Source organism: Geotrypetes seraphini, chromosome 2 (assembly GCF_902459505.1).
Source record: "Geotrypetes seraphini chromosome 2, aGeoSer1.1, whole genome shotgun sequence".
Lineage (NCBI taxonomy): Eukaryota > Metazoa > Chordata > Amphibia > Gymnophiona > Dermophiidae > Geotrypetes > Geotrypetes seraphini.
Window position 1 is genome coordinate 484,168,628 of NC_047085.1, and position 18,573 is coordinate 484,187,200.

General features: G+C 48.9%; 1 protein-coding gene across 3 annotated transcripts in view; it reads right to left on the reverse strand.

The window, feature by feature from the left end:
* CCDC13 (coiled-coil domain containing 13) overlaps positions 1-18,573 on the reverse strand; it is a 137,704-nt gene that overhangs the window by 53,310 nt on the left and 65,821 nt on the right. For all 3 annotated transcript variants that reach the window (XM_033931794.1, XM_033931795.1, XM_033931792.1), the window contains one exon: positions 4,948-5,124. In XM_033931794.1, coding sequence (XP_033787685.1) covers positions 4,948-5,124 — 177 coding nt within the window. The remainder of the gene's footprint in view (positions 1-4,947; positions 5,125-18,573) is intronic.

The following is an 18,573-nucleotide window of genomic DNA, read 5'->3' on the forward strand; positions in this document are numbered from 1 at the left end:
AATTTTTAAAGGAACAAACACCATATAGACATTGATATATTTCTGTGAAAAGTATGAAAAGTGTGTGCAATGATTTCAATTTTTCTAGGATTAGTGGGTGTGTTTGCCATTTTGTGGTATGGACACCCTCTCCTAATATTTGAGCACATAAAACCAATTTTCTAAGTAAATGGAAGTTATATAATCTATATTAGCATGGTAGGGTTAGATTTATTTTCTGTTTTTTCCCTTTAATTAATATCATTTTCCCTAGTAATAAGGTTAGACCTCTGAACGGAAGCTAGAACCTACTGCATGCCAGAAGACATAAAAAAAAACCTTGAAGTAAATTGCTCCAATGGCTTCAATGCCATCTAGTGGAATAAATATTGAGAATATTCCAGAGCTTGGGAGAAACAAAGAAACACGATGGCAGATAAAGACCAAATGGCCCATCCAGTCTGCCCATCTACAGTAACCATTATCTCTTCCTCTCTCTAAGAAACTCCATGTGATTATCCCAGGCTCTCTTGAATTCAGAAACAGTCTCCGTCTCTACCACCTCTTCCAGGAGACTGTTCCACGCATCTACCACCCTTTCTGCAAAAAAGCATTTCCTTAGATTACTCCGGAGCCTATCACCTCTTAACTTTGTCCTATGCCCTCTCATTCCAGTGCTTTCTTTCAAATGAGACTGGACTCTTGCGCATTTATATTATATTATATTATGTAGATGTAATTAAACATCTCTGTCACACAAGAAAAATAATATAAGAACAAAAAATATATAAGAATATAAGCAATGCCTCTGCTGGGTCAGACCTGAAGTCCATCGTGCCCAGCAGTTCGCTCACGCGGCGGCTCAACAGGTTCAGGACCTGTGCAGTAATCCTCTATCTATACCCCTCTATCCCCTTTTCCAGCAGGAAATTATCCAATCCTTTCTTGAACCCCAGTACCGTACTCTGCCCTATTACGCTCTCTGGAAGCGCATTCCAGGTGTCCACCACACGTTGGGTAAAGAAGAACTTCCTAGCATTCGTTTTGAATCTGTCCCCTTCCAACTTTTCTGAATGCCCTCTTATTCTTTTATTATTTGAAAGTTTGAAGAATCTGTCCCTCTCTACTCTCTCTATGCCCTTCATGATCTTGTAAGTCTCTATCATATCCCCTCTAAGTCTCCTCTTCTCCAGGGAAAAGAGACCCAGTTTCTCCAATCTCTCAGCGTATGAAAGGTTTTCCATCCCCTTTATCAGACGCGTCGTTCTCCTCTGAACCCTCTCGAGTAACGCCATGTCCTTCTTAAGGTACGGCGACCAGTATTGGACGCAGTACTCCAGATGCGGAAGCACCATCGCCCGATACAATGGCAGGATAACTTCTTTCATTCTGGTTGTAATACCCTTCTTGATTATGCCTAGCATTCTGTTTGCCTTCTTAGCGGCCGCTGCGCACTGTACCGTCAGCTTCATTGTCATGTCCACCATTACCCCCAAGTCCCTTTCTTGGGTACTCTCATTTAATAACTTCCCTCCCATCGTATAGTTGAACACATAAAATCAAAATAACAAGAAATGGCTTAACGGATAAACTCCTCCTATATTACATTACCCATTATTCCCTAACAAAATAATTAAAAAAAAAAAAATAGTGGAGATAAAGCCTCAACTGCATTAAAAAATACTTTTAATATCAGATGGCAACCCAGCGGGTTATAAACCAAATTCTGTCTCACAGGCAAAAAACTCCAAGTACAAAATACTGTTTTCAAAAATGGGTTAACACACCATTGTGCACAAGAAAACAATAGAACAGCCTCTTTTGTTGTTTTCTTGCACACAGTGGTGTAGGTTAACCCGTTTTTGAAAACAGCATTTTGTACTTGGTGGAGTTTTTTGCCTATGAAACAGAATTTGACTGGCTTATAACCCGCTGGGTTGCCATCTGATATTGAAAGCATTTTTAAATGCAGTTGAGGCTTTATCTCCACTATTAGTAAATGTGATTCAGTGGGTATCTTCACCACTAGGCTAATAACACTGATATATTTTTTGAGATTGGATTTAAACATCTCTATCATATCTCCCCTCTCCCACCTTTCCTCCTAAGTATACATATTGAGATCTTAAGTCTGTCCCCATATGCCTTATGATAAAGACCATACACCATTTTAGTAGCCTTCTTCTGGACCCACTCCATCCTTTTTATATCTTTTTGAAGGTGTGGGCTCTAGAATTGTACACAATATTCTAAATGAGGTCTCACCAGAGTCTTAAACAGGGGCAGCAATACCTTTTTTCCTACTGGTCATACCTCTTCCTATGCACCCTAGCATCCTTCTAGCTTTTGCCGTCACCTTTTCAAACTGTTTGGCCACCTTAAGATCATCACATACAATCACACCCAAGTCCCGCTCTTCTGTCGTGCAGTTCTTCATCCCCTAAACTGTACCGCTCCTTCGGGTTTTTGCTACCCAAATGCATAACCTTGCATTTCTTAGCATTAAATTTTATCTGCCAAATTTCAGACCATTCTAGGTCTTTCTTCAAATTATTCACACCATCCAGGGTGTCCACTGTATTGCAGATTTTGGTATCATCCACAAAAAGGCAAATCTTACCCGACAGCCCTTCAGCAATATCATTCACAAAAATGTTAAAAAGAACAGGCCCAAGAACAGAACCTTGAGGCACACCACTGGTAGCAAGCATCCCTTTCTTCAGAGCAATTTCCATTGACCCTACCCTCTGTCGCCTTCCACTCAACCAGTTCCTGACCCAGCCTGTCACTTTGTGACCCATCCTGAAGGCAATCAGTTTATTTATTAGACGTCTGTGTGGAACACTGTCAAAGTCTTTGCTAAAATCTAAATACACCACATCTAGCGCACTCCCTCTATCCAATTCTCTGGTCACCCATTGCACAGGAATATGATTTCTTTCTTTAATCATCATCTCACTCTAGTGGTTAGTCTGTGAATTAGAACCCTCCAAGGGTCCTCTACCCCAGACACTAATGATGACCGCATGCCAGGGCAAAAAGGAGAAAGATGTCTGAGTTTGAAGCAGGGTTTGTCTGGACTGGAGTCTAGAGCCCCATCTCTGAGTCACCGGGTAGCTCTAATGATCAGAGGCTATGCAACCCAGAAAAGACTTATCTGCAGCCTGTAACCTCAGGTATGGTGCTGTGGCCCCACCCCAAAGTATCAAGTAGCTTGAAATAGGAGCATGTCCAGAAATTTGATTACATTTTTGAAGTGCATAGATCCAAAAGAGGCCTGTGTGTGGTTCTGAGAAAAACCTGAGATCTCTGTTGCTACCCTGCAGGAACTGTCTGAAATATTGCATGCTCTCTAGAATAAAAGCTTTGTGTTAGTCTAAGCTTGAGATCCTCAACCTTATATTGAAGCATAAAACACAGAAGAGTCCTTCAGGAACTCTTGGATAACTCTGCAAGAGAGTTAGAACTTCTGAAAAAGCTACTGGGTGACAACTAAACTCTTTTCAGCCTCTAGGACACAGAGGCCCTGATTCTGTATAGAATGCCCAGGAGAGGTGTCCTATACAGAATCGGTCCTACAATAAACCCCGATTCTGTAACCGGCGTCCATGGTACAGACGCCGGTTAGAGAATCGGGTTAAATTAGACGCGGCCGCTATACTTATGGCAGCAAGGGATCTCCCTGCTGCAATAAGTATAGCGGCCGCGGTCGCCTGTCCCATCGCCGACAGGAGGATGCTCAATCCTCCTGCCGGAACCCCCCTGGAACCCCCCCCCCCCCCCAAACTGGTAATCGCTGACAGGAGGATGCCCAATCCTCCTGCCGGAACCCCCCTGGAACCCCCCCCCCCCCCCAACTGGTAATCGCGGGCAGAAGGATGCCCAATCCTCCTGCCGGAAAGCCCGACGCCCCCCCCCCCCAAAACTAACCTCCCTCCCCCAACTAACCTTTACATGTTGTTCGGCTGGACGGGTCTTGCTGCCGTCCAGCCGACGGGCCCGTCTCATGGAAATGAGACGGGCCCGCCCCTTCCCGGCCCATCCCCGCTAAATCTAAGGCCTGATTGGCCCAGGCTCTAGAAGCCTGGACCAATCAGGCCTTAGGCATAGCGGGTCCGTCCATCCCCACTAATCCTAAGGCCTGATTGGCCCAGGTGCCTAGCCTGGTGCCTAGCCTGGGCCAATCAGGTCTTAGGATTAGTTGGGATGGGCGGACCCGCTATGCCTAAGGCCTGATTGGTCCAGGCTTCTAGAGCCTGGGCCAATCAGGCCTTAGATTTAGCGGGGATGGGCCAGGAAGGGGCGGGCCCGTCTCATTTCCACGAGGCGGGCCCGTCGGCTGGACGGCAGCAAGATCCGTCCAGCCGAACAACATGTAAAGGTTAGTTGGGGGAGGGAAGTTAGTTTTTTTTTGGGGGGGGGGTCGTCGGGCTTTCCGGCAGGAGGATTGGGCATCCTCCTGTCGGCGATTACCAGATTGGGGGGGAGGGGGGTTCCAGCAGGAGGATTGGGCATCCTCCTGTCGGCGATGGGACAGGCGGCTGCGACCGCGGCCACTATACTTATTGCAGCAGGGAGATCCCTTGCTGCCATAAGTATAGCGGCCGTGTCTACTTACAATGTAGACCAGCATTTTGCTGGTCTACATTTTAAGCGTCTCTTCCTCTACTAGGGAGACGCGTAGGGCCGCCTAGGTTCGCCTAAGGCCCTTAGATGAGCTTAGGCGTCTTGCGAGTCTCCCTAGGCTCCTGGAGGCGCCTTCAATATAGGCGGCCTGCCTGGGGAGCATTTTTTTTAAAAAACGTGCATCCCGATTGGCTGATTAGACAGCTGTAGGACGCCTGCAGCTGCCTAAAATCGGGACGCACTTTGGAGAATAAGGGCCAGAATACAGGCGAGGCTCCACACCCATGCATTCCATCTCTGGGCTGGCTCTGCTAACTGTCAAATATATAAGAAGTGTTATACCAGCAATGCACTGATAAGTTCATCATCATGCTTTCCTTTCTCCAGAATAGTTGCAATTTGGCTCTTCAGCATCTTCACTTCTGTGGAGAGCACCCTATTCCTGGCTTTGGATGCATCCAGTTTGTTTTTCAGGTCCTCACAATCTTTCTGGAGAATTTGATGGTCACTTGCGAGTTTCTGCAAGAATGCAAAAGAGTAGTCAAAGATGAAGGAAGAGATTTTTTTTTTTTTGGGGGGGGAGGTTGGTTTTAGTTCATGTCTTTTCACTGGTAGCTTCTGGAGAGTTACATTCAGATACTGTACAGCACATGTTAAAGTTTCAAGTTTATTATTAAATTTGATTAATCGCATATTCAAAATTCTAGGCGATGTACAAATAAATAAAATTACAGAGTTAGGGGAAACAGACATAACTAACAAAAAAGACTAAGTCTACTAAACATGATAAAAAACAAACTTATACAAACATATTAAAACATGAGGAGAGGCTAGGAAAGAAATACAATCTGAAAAACAATTAAGGTTAAAAACGATAGGAAAGGGAAAGAAAAAAAAAAATTTCGGGAGGATAAAAAATACAAAAAGAGTATAAGCAATTCATTTATTCATTGAATGCATCTTTAAAAAGAAAACCCTTAAGTTTGCTCTTAAATCTTTCCAAGTTTTTTTTCCTCTCTTAAGTAAATTGGAAGGGAATTCCATGTTTGTGGAGCTGTAACGGAAAAAATGTATTACATACTGAAGTGCATTTAATGCAATTTATTGTCATTATTAATAAGCACATTACTAAACTAGCCCCGAGTCTGTACCTGAGGCAATGGAGGGCAAATGACTTGCTCAAGGTCACAAAGAGATCAGTAACAGAAGCACAATTTGAACCCTGGTAGCTCTGGTTCTTCAGTTCACTCTACTATCCACTAGGCTACTCTACTCAATCAGACTAACTGTATCCTGTCAGAGACACAAAACCCTTAATATTCTATCAAATGTATTAAGTGATAGTCTCTAAAGCGGTGCTATGAAATGGTAAGGCTTTTAGGGGGTCTTTTACTAAAGATTTTAGTGCAAATCCTTTTCTTTATCCAAATCTTTATGCCAACTAAGGCTGCTGTGAAGATGAAGAAAAGGAGTAGAGAGTGAACCGAGGTGAAACATAGAAATAGACGGCAGATAAGGGCCCACGGCCCATCTAGTCTGCCCACCTTAATGTCCCTCCCCTACCTTTGCCCTGTGAATAGATCCCATGTGCCGATCCCATTTGGCCTTAAAATCAGGCACGCTGCTGGCCTCAATCACCTGTAGTGGAAGACTATTCCAGCGATCAACCACTCTTTCAGTGAAAAAGAATTTCCTGGTGTCACCTCGTAGTTTCCCGCCCCTGATTTTCAACGGATGCCCTCTTGTTGTCGTGGGACCCTTGAAAAAGAAGATATCTTCCTCCGCCTCGATGCGGCCCGTAAGATACTTGAACGTCTCGATCATGTCCCCCCTCTCTCTGCGCTCCTCGAGCGAGTATAGCTGTAATTTGTCAAGCCGTTTTTCGTATGGTAGATCCTTGAGTCCCGAGACCATTCTTTGCACCGACTCCAGTCTGAGGTGAAGTGCCCCTCTTCACCTCAGATCAAGGTCTGAGGTTTTCAATCTCCCAACCCTTACCCCAATGACCCATAAAAAGGCTCACTGGTGGCCCAAGTGGGCCCTCTCTCAATGGACACTATTTCTTATGGACACTGTTTTTGACCTGTCAGCAGGAGATAAGTGGCCTTTATTTTTTGCTTATTTTCACTGTTAGTTTTTGTAACTGTGTCTAATTGGTCCCTATGGATTAAGCCTATTACTCTGCAATTCTGTTTTTTTTGGGGTGGATTGGAACACCGCTTACAACATGTGCAGTTTTTTCTGACCTATGACTGATGTATGACGACTGCATTTGCTCATACTGTTCAAGTACTTGTGTTAGCAGTTTGGTTGTACCCCTGACGGGCGTTAACGAGCTCTTTTTCTCCACTTATATTTCGTGATTAGCTTTATTGATTCTAAATTCCCCCCTGAATAGCAGAAGAGAGCAGCATATTTTTTTTTGTAGATTATTGGGCTATTTGTCTGCTCTGTCCTCTTTATATTTTTTTTCCCTCTCTCACATCCCAATCCCAAATATGATGCCAATGACCAAAGAGGTCCCCAATTCCTGAAATCTCCTTCCATCCACCTCAAATTTAAGAGATAGAAGTGATGTCTACTTGCTCCTGATCTTGATGAGTTGTGGTGCATGACCCAAGCAATGTGTTGGGACACTCATTTCTGCCAAATAAGGCAAACTGATCCCGTGTGGTGTGTCCCAATGCACTCTTAGAGGTGTACTGGAGGGGGGGGAGTAGAGAGCTCCTGGAGGGGCACCTATTTGACAACTGGGGTCATTTTGGTGGTCTGGGGGCTCATTTGGGCCACCAAGAAATTTATGAATCAGAGGGGATGAAGGGTTGAGGACTACTTGGGCCACCAATGTGGGGTTTTTTTTTTGGTGTCAGAATGGGGATCTGAAGATTTGGGGGAGGGGGGAGTCGAGAAGCTGATCTATGTTTTATCTCCCTTCCTGTAAGTACGTGAGCCAGTTCCCACTTGTGGACTAACAAGAAGGGAGAGGAAGCAAATGGCTGCATCTTAGCACTTTGCTGTGTGCTACTTTTTCCTGGCAGCACACACTTTTTAATGCAACAGTTAACTTGTATGCTAGTTGCTTAAAGTATTGGTAGCACAATTTTTGTGTTATTTTGCATTAGGAAATTATGTGCTGAGCTCCAGTGCATTACTCCAACACAAGACAACTGCATCAGTCCCTGAGTGTGGAGGCCACAAATGATGCTGATTAGGACTACCAGCCTGGGAAGAAATTATACAGGAGTTAATTTGAGCTTTTGGCACTGTACACAGACATATCAGAGCCCTCTTGAGTTATCAGCTGCCTCAGAAGAAAGTGTCTGTTCTTAAAACAAGTCACTTCTTCAAGACAAAGACAAGTCACAATCAGTTCTGGATATGTATGAGAAATCCAATTCTGGGTTATTTATCTATTCAGGAAGGAATAGAGGGGGAAAGGGAATAGTTGTTAAAAATATTAAATCAATACAGCTACAAAGAGATATACTATAATTTGGACCCAATATCACATAACTAGCTAACCCCTTTTAATTAAAACTATTTGAGATGGATCATCATAACAAAAAGGCATACCATTCAGCTTTGACCTTCAGTATGCATAATCATTAGTCCACAAACAGTGATAACCATATTCATTTCTCTAACACAAAAGTACTGTATATATTTGAATATAAGCCGAGATTTTTAGGCCCAAAAATGGGGGTCTTGGCTTATATTCAGATCAGCACCCACCCTCCCCCCTCCTGGATCCACTGCAGGCCTTCACTGGGCCTGCTGTAAGACCTGGTGGTCCAGCGGAGGGCTGGAACAGGAGAGATTCCTCCCGTCTCCTGTCCAGGCTGTCTCTAAAAACGTTCACTTCCCCCGTGTACCTTTTAATTCCCTACCCATGCAGAGTGCCTTTATTTCAAAACTTCAGCCAGCCAGCAGTGTTAGCGAGTGATCCTGCTGCTGTTGGCCTGCCCCGGAAGCCTTCGCTCTGCTACTGGTCACTTCCCACTCAGCACTTCCTGTTCTCGCATAGGAAGGTGTTGAAGAGTGAAGGCTTCCAGGGCAGGCCAATGGCAGCAGGATCACTCGCTAATACTGCTACCTGCCCGGTTCTGAAACTGCAGTGCCAGAGGAAGTGCATGGGGACAGGGGATACTCACGAGAGCCATCCCAGTCTCTGAAGTGGGGGCTGGACTGGAGTGAGTCCAAAACCCACAAAAACTCCCTCCAGTCCAGGAAACTATCCCGACACCAGGACAGTCCTCTAAAAAAAGGACATGTCCGAGTAAATCCAGACATCTGGTAACCCTGAGTTATGTGGCATGGTGACCATGGTGCATGTATATATTCAGCACTATGGCCAGCATTTAATTTATTTTGTTTGCCTCTGCCAATGAATACTGACCCCACTAATTTCAGACTGCTCATTTCCAAGGATCATGTTTTTTGATTTACCGTATTTTCACACATATAAGGCGTGCGTTATAAACGTTTTTTATAAACCGTGCATAACCTTGCGCGTTATACGCGTGAGCGCGTTGTACAAAATTTTTTTTACATAGTTCCCCCCGACGTCCGATTCACCCCCCCCCCCGCATGACCGCTCGCACCCCCACCCCGAAGAACCGATCGCACGCACCCGCACCCCGAAGGACCGCTCGCACGCACTCCCACCCGCACCCCCACCATGAAGGACCGCTCGCACCCCCACAGCCTCCCGACCCCCCCCCCCATCATGTAGAAACTCCTACTGGTGTCCTGCTGCTTCCTCTTGGCGGTCCCAGTCCTTCTGTGAGCCCTGCACCTGCGCTGCTTCCTCTTCCGGCGGTCCCGCCCTTTCTCTGACGTCAAGCCCTCTTGCCCCGCCGACTCCCCAACTCCCCGACAATATCGGGCCAGGAGGGAGCCCAAGCCCTCCTGGCTCTGGCGACCCCCCCCCCACCGCTAGATGTTCGGGCCAAGAGGGAGCCCAAGTCCTCCTGGCCCTGGCGACCCCCACCCCGCTAGTTGTTTGGGCCAGGAGGGAGCCCAAACCCTCCTGGCCACGGCTAGTTGTTCGGGCCAGGAGGGAGCCCAAACCCTCCTTGCCAAACCCTCCTGGTGCCCCTACCCCCACCCCGCACTAAATTACGGGCAGGAGGGATCCCAGGCCTCCTGCCCTCGACGCAAACCCCCCTCCCCCCAACGACCGCCCCCCCCAAGAACCTCCGACCGCCCCACCCCCAGCCAACCCGCGACCTCTCAGCCAACCCCCACGATACCCCCACCCCCCTTCCCCGTACCTTTGTGTAGTTGGCCGGACAGACGGGAGCCAAACCCGCCTGTCCGGCAGGCAGCCAACGACGGAATGAGGCCGGATTGGCCCATCCGTCCCAAAGCTCAGCCTACAGGTGGGGCCTAAGGCGCCTGGGCCAATCAGAATAGGCCCGGGAGTCTTAGGTCCCTCCTGGGGGCGGGGCCTTGGGCACATGGTCGGGTTGAGTCCATGTGCCTCAGGCCCCACCCCCAGGAGGGACCTAAGGCTCCCGGGCCTATTCTGATTGGCCCAGGCGCCTTAGGCCCCACCAGTAGGCTGAGCTTTGGCACGGATGGGCCAATCCGGCCTCATTCCGTCGTTGGCTGCCTGCCGGACAGGCAGGTTTGGCTCCCGTCTGTCCGGCCAACTACACAAAGGTACGGGGAAGGGGAGTGGGGATGTCGTGGGGGGGGTCAGCCAGGGGGGTCGCGGGTCGGCTGGGGGGGCGGTCGGAGCTTCTTGGGGGGGCGGTCATTGGGGGGAGGGGGTTTGCGTCGAGGGCAGGAGGGCCTGGGATCCCTCCTGCCCGTAATGTAGTGTGGGGTGGGGGTAGGGGGTCGCCGTGGCCAGGAGGGTTTAGGCTCCCTCCTGGCCCGAACAACTAGCGGGGGGGGGGGGTCGCCAGAGCCAGGAGGGCTTGGGCTCCCTCCTGGCCCGATATTGTCGGGGAGTTGGGGAGTCGGCGGGGCAAGAGGGCTTGGGCTCCCTTTTGCCCCGATCGTGTCGGGGAGTCGGGGGGGCAAGAGGGCTTGAGCTCCCTCTTGCCCCGATCGTGTTGGGGGTGCCGCGGTTGGCTGGGACAAGAGGGCTTGAGCTCCCTCTTGCCCCGATCGTGTCGGGGAGTTGGCGGGGCAAGAGGGCTTGACGTCAGAGAAAGGGCGGGACCACCAAGAGGAAGCAGCAGGACACCGGTAGGAGCTTCTACATGATGGGGGTGGGGGTCGGGAGGCTGTGGGGGTGCGGGTGCATGCCAGCGGTCCTTCGGGGTGGGGGTGTGAGCGGTCCTGCGGGGGGGGGGGGGGTGAATCGGACATCAGGGGGGGGGCACCAGGCTTTCAGGGTGGGGACAGGACTTCAAGGGGGAGAGGAGAGTCGGGGCGGGCGAAAGGAGAGTCGGAGTGGCCAGAGGAGAGTTGGGGCGGGCGAAAGGAGAGTTGGGCAGCATGCGCGATATACGGGTGTGCGCGGTATACAAAATTTTTTTTACATATATTTCGGTTTCCCGCGCGCTATACCCATGTGCGCGTTTTACACGGGTGCGCGTTATCTACGTGAAAATACGGTACTACTTTGAACTTCTTGCTCCACTTGCTCCATCCTCTACTATGCTATAGAACCATAAGACTTCGTTTACACACACCCCGTCCCTCAATGTTCCCTCCCCCCAAATTTTACAAAAACCCTTTTGATTATATCCAGCCAATACAGAGGCAGTTCTTGGTCAGATGCTCTTTTAAAGCATCAGACTTCAGATTTCTCCGCTCTGCACCCAAAACAAGTTACACACAGACGTCTGATAAATAAACTGAGTGCCCTTGGGATGGGTTCTAAAGTGACAGGCTGGGACAGGAACTGGTTGAGTGGAAGGCGACAGAGGGTAGTGATCAATGGAGATCGCTCTGAGGAAAGGGATGTTACCAGTGGTGTGCCTCAAGGTTCTGTTCTTTTTTTTTTTTAATTCTTTATTCATTTTATAATTCACAACAAGTGTACAGTAAATATCAAACAATTAGAATACAATATCACTTGAAAATCTACCATATCATACAACAAAAAGATATAACCCCCACCCCTCCCACTTCCATATACAACAAAAAATATACCACATGAATATAATATCTTATCATTCATATATATTATTAATAGAAATACAACCCCCCCATCCGATCCACATGTAAGAATTAAAATTGGGAAAAGTGTAAATGTAGCATTATCATACGACACAATTTTATTTGGCATGCTGATGAGAGCTAAGCCTCAAATATCTGCTAATAATAATAAGCTTTTGATGAAATAAGGTTCTGTTCTTGGGCCTGTTCTTTCTAACATTTTTATAAATGATATTGCTGAAGGGTTGTCGGGTAAGATTTGCCTCTGCGGATGATAATAATAATAATAGTTTATTTTATATACCGCCAAACCATCAGTTCTTGGCGGTTTACACAATAGTAATTACAACAAGTAATTAAATACAGATCCAAATAACAATGTCTTATAAAAGAAAGTAACACAATTCAATAAAAGATACTGACTAACAAAATATGACCCTAACTTATTCAAAATCTGCAACAGAGTAGACATGCCGGATGGTGTGAATACCATGAAGTAAAACTTGGCGAAGCTTGAAGAATGGTCTGAAATTTGGCAGCTAAGAAATGCAAGGTCATCCATTTGGGCTGCAAAAACCAAAGGGAACGGACTTCCGGCGGAAGCATGGGGCTGTGAGGTTGAGTGCTTCGCGGCTCCGATACGCCCGCCACAGCCTTTTTTTTTGTTAATCAGCGCTTTTAACCGGACACTGCTCCCCCGGGCTGTGGGATCGCCACGCTTGGTCCTCGAGCCGTTTTCGCTGCGGGTGAAGGAGGGATGGCCGCTAAGACGCCGGCAAAGAGCCGCAAGCGTGGGAAGCCGCATGACAACAAGATGGCGGCGCACGCGGCTCCTGCCTCGCCGGAGTCCCCTAGCTCGCTTTGGGTGGCTGAGGTGTCGGCGGAGGTGCAGGCCGCGCTGGAGGGCACGCTCGGTGCCAAACTGCAGCGGATCTTGGACAAGCTGGACTCGATGGACCAGCGTTTTGCTGCTCTCACCTCCGAGGTCCGGGATACCCAGCAGAGGGTCAGCAATGCGGAGGATTCGGTTCTCCGGCTGACTCAGGAACAGGGGGTGCAGGCTTCTTCTCTGGCAGCGCTGAAGGCCAAGGTGGAGGACCTTGAAAACCGGTCCCGCCGGAACAACTTGCGGTTTGTCGGCCTGCCGGAGACTATTGCGGAGAGCGACCTGGGGGACGTCTTGGAGCATTGACTGACGGAGTCCCTGGCTTTACCACAAAAATTGGGTCCCCTGCATATCGAACGGGCCCATCGTTTGGGACGGCGCAGAGACGGCGCGGATCGTCCGCGGGTGGTGATCTGCAGGATTTTGAATTACCGGCTTAAGATGGAGGTCCTTCGAGCTTTGCGGCAGGGGAAGAAGCTGCAATATAACAACGTCTCCATCCTCTGTTTTCAAGACTACTCTGCGGAGGTTTCCCAGGCTCGTCGCAAGTTTTCTTCTCTTTGCTCTGTGCTGGTTCGCCGCCATGTTCCTTTTTCTCTGCAATACCCGGCACTTCTGCGGGTGATGTTCTCTGGCTCAGCTCATCACTTTGATTCTCCTGAGGCCGCTCAGAAATTTGTGGATGAACACTTTCCTGCTGCCTCCTCCTAGTTTTTGAAGACTTTGCTGTTGCACTGTTGGAGATCCTTTCGAGCTCTGGCCTTTTGGGGCTGGGGTTTCCGGGGACGCCTCTGTGGACCAACTCCTCTGCCTCCCTTTGGTGTTCTGTTGGACTCGCTCTGGCTTCTGGACTCTTTAGGGGCATGAGCTCCGTGTTGTTGGGGTGCTTTTGATATCTCTTGGTGTGGAAGGATGGGAGTGTGAGAGTGGGTTTGGTTGTTTGTTGTCTGGGGGCTCCTTTGTTTTCGGTGGGCTGGTGGGTGGGTGTGGCTAGACCAGGGGTTGAGAGTCGGGGGGAGGGGGGGTTGGTGTCTGGATATCCTGTTGATCCTGTGGTGGGCGTATCTTGCTTTCAGGAAGTGGCAACCGTTGGGTTGTGGTGTGGCTGGTGGGTAGGGGGGAAGCGGGGGGGTTGGGGAAGGTGGGGATTTTCTGGGAGGGGGAGGGGTAGGTTTTTGGAGGGTTGGGGTATTCCTAGGTTCAGACTGGTGGGGGTCAGGAGGGCTTCTTGGTGGTTGATATGGCTGGGGGGGTGGTGGCTGGGACACTCCTCTGGTTCTGCTCAAAGGGTTCTATTGTACTTGCTATGTTATCTCTATCTTGTTTTTTCTGGAACATAAACTGATTTCCTGGAATGTGGAGGGTATTCATTCCCCAATTAAATGCTTTAAAATATTACAGCAGCTTAATCGGAAACGAGCTTCCTTGGCTTTTCTACAGGAAACTCGGTTAACCTCTGTGGAACATGCTAAGCTCTGTACATGGTGGGTGGGTGATCATCTGGAGGCTCCGGCTCTGGGGGGGAAGGGAGGTGTTGTGATTCTCTTTCGTAAAGGCCTTTCGCTACAGACTCACAGGGTTCTCAAGGATCCTGGGGGCCGGTATTTGATCGCTTCGGTTACTCTTAACAATAAACCTCTGCTTTTATGTAACCTCTACGCTCCTAATAATCCCTCCGCCAAATTTTTTAGAAAGCTGCGTTCTCTTTTGTTGCAATTTGGTGAGATCCCTTTGTTGCTTGGGGGGGATTTTAATGAGGTTCCGGACCCGAGGCTGGACCGCTCTTCCTCAGCGGGAAGGGAGGCCCACAAAACTTGTACGGGGGCTCAGCTTTTGGCTTCTTCACTTGATTTGTTGGATATTTGGCGGGTTTTGCACCCGGTGGAACGGGATTATTCCCACCTTTCTAGGGCCCATGGTACACTTTCTAGGATCGATCTGGTTCTCTTGTCCAGGGAGTTGCTTCCGGTGGTTCAGGACGCAGTGATTGGCCCCATTGAGATATCCGATCACGCGTGGGTGAGTCTGGACTGGCAGTGGGGGCCCTCTAGAGGGGGTGGCGCCCGGTGGATGTTCCCTTGTCATTTGTATCGGAATGCTCGATTTCATGATTTTCTGTTGCGTAAGTGGAGGGATTTCCAACATACAAATTTGGAGCATAGAGACGATCCCATCCTGTATTGGGAAACGGCGAAAGCCGTATTACGCGGGGAGATCTTGGCGTTTGTGGCCCACGAAACTAAACTGCGGCACCGGACAATATTAGCGCTGGAGCGTCGGGTTTTGCTATTGCGGAGACGGTATGCTGGTGGTGGCTCTTTGGGGCTCCGGACGCAGCTTTTAGAGGCTCAGCAGGATTTGAATGAGCTCTTACATCGGGGAGCAATGAGATCACGGGATCACTATAAATTCCAACTATTTCGGTTTGCCAATAAGAGTAGCCGGCTGTTGGCTCGGTTGGCCCGCTCTCATCGGGGGGCGTCCGGTGTGGCGGCGTTGAGAGACTCAGGGGGGTTCTACATCATAAGCCTGGAGATGTTAGTCGTATTTTACGTGATTTTTTTGCCGCTTTGTATGATTCGCCTGACCCGGACCTCCTTGATGGTAAGGTCTATTTGGATAGTTTGGATTTGCCCCGCCTATCGATCCTTGACTCGGATATGTTGGACTGTCCTCTTACTGCTGAGGAGGTGGAGAGTGTGATTCATGCGTGCCCGTTGGGCAAGGTGCCGGGGCCCGATGGTTTTCGAGGGGAGTTTTATAAGTTGCTCGCTTCCGAGATTGCCCCGGTTTTGTCGGAGATTTTTAATTTGAGCGTTGCTAAAGGTTTTTTGCCCCGTTATTTGAATCTTGCGCAGATTATCGTTCTTCCCAAGCCGGATCGGGATCCGGTTTTGCCGGAATCCTATAGACCCATTTCCTTGCTGAATTTTGAGACAAAATTGATGGCTAAAGTGCTGGCCAATTGTTTGGCCCTGGTACTGCCTTCGTTGGTGTCTGACCAGCAGGTGGGCTTTGTACGTGCTCGTCCGGTGTCTAAAAACATTTGTCGTATTCTGTTGGCTTTGGAGAAGGCTGGCGTGGAGGGCACCCCCACCCTACTTATTAGTTTTGATGCTGAAAAGGCCTTTGATCGAGTGGGGTGGGGGTTCCTCTTTGCTGTGCTTCGTGCGTACGGGTTTGGCCCTTTCTTTCTCAATGCTCTCCAAGCGCTGTATAGTGATCCAGCGGCGTAGATCTCGGTGAACGGGGGCCTTTCGGCCTCCTTTCCGATTCGGAGGGGTACCTGCCAGGGCTGCCCTTTATTGCCCTTGCTTTTTGCTCTTTATTTGGATCCGTTGATTCGGGAGCTGCAAGCTAATGTGGACATCTGTGGCCTTCAATTGGGTGCCACTCATTTTAAGGTGGCAGCTTTTGCTGATGATCTTTTGGTCTTTTTGTCTGATCCACACCGCTCCTTGTCTACTCTCTTGGAGAGTGTTCGGGAATTTGGGGACTTTTCGGGGTTTGCATTGAATCTGACTAAATCTGAGGCGTTGGCTTCTTCGGCGGGGCTCCGGGCGTCTTGGGGAGGGACTTTTCCATTGAAATGGGCTGATTCTTCCTTTCGATATTTGGTAATCCGGCTTTCCATGGATGTGCGGGAACTCTATAGGTTGAACGTTACGCGTCTCTTGTCTTCTATGGGATCGGTTCTGGCTGCTTGGCGGGAGTTGCCGCTCTCCTTGATGGGAAGAGTGCATCTCTTTCGGATGGTGCTCTTTCCTCGATGGTTGTACGTCCTGCAGACGCTTCCCTTGTGTCTTTTGCAGCGGGACATACGGACTTTTTACTCTTTGCTTTCGCGGTTCTGTTGGGGAGGCCGCAAGCCTAAGCTACGGTGGTGCTTTATGGTGGGTTTGTGGGACCGGGGAGGCTTTGGGGTGCCGAATCTCAGGTTCTATAACTGGGCTTGTCTATTGCGGCATATTCGAGATTGGGCTTTGGGTACCGCTCTATATACGGACATCTCCTTCGAACGCAATTATTTTTATCCTACCCACCTTTTGTCTCTTTTGCACGCGCGGTTGGTGGAGGTGCCTGCTCCTGGTAGACGTAGTATCTTGTTTCGCCCTCTTTGGGAGGTGTGGCGGCGGATTCTTCCCATGTGGCATCAGGACTCTCGGGTTAGTGTGTTGTTGCCCCTGGCCGGTAATCTTTCTTTCCCTCCGGGATTAGTGCCTTCAGTTTTTGGAAGATGGCGGGCTAAGGGCTGTGAATTTCTCTTTCAGGTTCTGCGGGATGACAGGGAGCTGCAATCCTGCGCTGATTTGCAACAGGGGGGGTCTTCCTTCTCAAGGGCTTTATTACGCGCATTGTCAGCTGCGTCACTATGTGCACTCGCTTCCTAGAGATTCTCTCTCATTGTCCTTTGGGATACGGTTTAGAGCTTTTTTGGAGGGGGGGGAGGATCCGGAACCTCAGATTTCGGTTTCTTTTTTTCAAAGGCGGCTTGCAGCCCTGGAGCCTCCCCATGACTTTTCCTTGGTTTTGGAGGCATGGCGGAGGGATGTGGGGAGGGAGCTTAAGGCGGATTAGTTGCTCCACGCTATACGCCGGATTCCGGCCTTAGTATCAAATGCGGAGCTGCGAGAGTGCCATTACAGGACCTTGCTGCGGGCCTATACCTCCCAGAGCCGGGCCTTCTATATGGGCTGTGTGGATACCCAGATTTGTCTCACCTGTAACACTGAAGTGAACTCTTATTTTCATGGCTTTTGGAGTTGCGAGAGTATACAGGGTTTCTGGGGGGCTCTGGCCTCCTTCCTGCAGGATCTCCTTCGGGTTCCTGTTCCTCTTTCTGTTTTCCACATGTTGTTTGCTTACTTCCCTGCATTTTCTGTTTTTTCTTCCGCTGAAAAGTTGTTCTTGAGTAAATGTTATATTTTAGGGAAGAAGTGTATCTTGAACCATTGGCTGGCCGATGTTCCTCCCTCCTTCTGGTATTGGAGGAACAAACTACATGAGCTGATGCGTTGGGAGGCCCGGCTGGCTTGTTCCTCTCGCCGAAAGAGTAGTGACTTTATTCATACTTGGCTTCCCTACTTGGACAGTTTGCCGCCGCGGAGTCGTAGTCGAATTGTGAATGGGTTGCAACTGTATTCTGCTCCACCTGTCTGACCTGGGATTCTTTCTGTTGGGGTTGGGGGGTGGAGGGGTTTGGGGGGAAGGGGGGTATGGGCCTGTTGGGGGGTGTTTGGGTTTCTTCGTTCCCTGAGAGGACATCAGAGTCCAGTCCTCTTTGGGGGGGAGGTGCCCTCCTTTGACTTTTATTGAAACTGTTACAATCCTTCTCTGTATTCTGTGGTTGTGAGTTGTTATTCTATTTACCTATAAAAAAAGTTTCATAATAACCAAAGGGAACGGTACAATTTGCAGGGGTGTCCAACCTTTTGGCTTCCCTGGGCTGCATTGGCCAAACAAAATATTTCTGGGGCCACGCAAATGCTGCAGCAAGATAGAGGAGGGAGCCGGCAAGATAGTAAACACCCGGGAGCAGCAGAGGAAAACACATCATCGCCCTTGACCGGGGCCGCACAAAATACTTCACGGGGCCACATATGGCCCTTGGGCCACAGGTTGGACACCCCTGATTTAGGGGGTGAAGAATAATAATAATAATAACAGTTTATATACCGCAGGACCGTGAAGTTCTATGCGGTTTACAATGATTAATAGGTATTACAGCTTGAGTGCAATAAACATAGTTCAGAGTTAGTGATTAACAGTTCTAAAGATCATTTGTTGAGGACTAAGATTGTATAGGTCAGTTACCTAAGTACTATGTGTTTTTAGGCGTTTCCTGAATTCCCTATAAGTAGTAGGTACGAGCAGTTGTTCCAGGTCTTTATCCCATAATGCTGCTTGATGTGAGAAAAGATGTTGGTGATGACTTTTAACCGGCGGAGAGACAAAGAACATATATG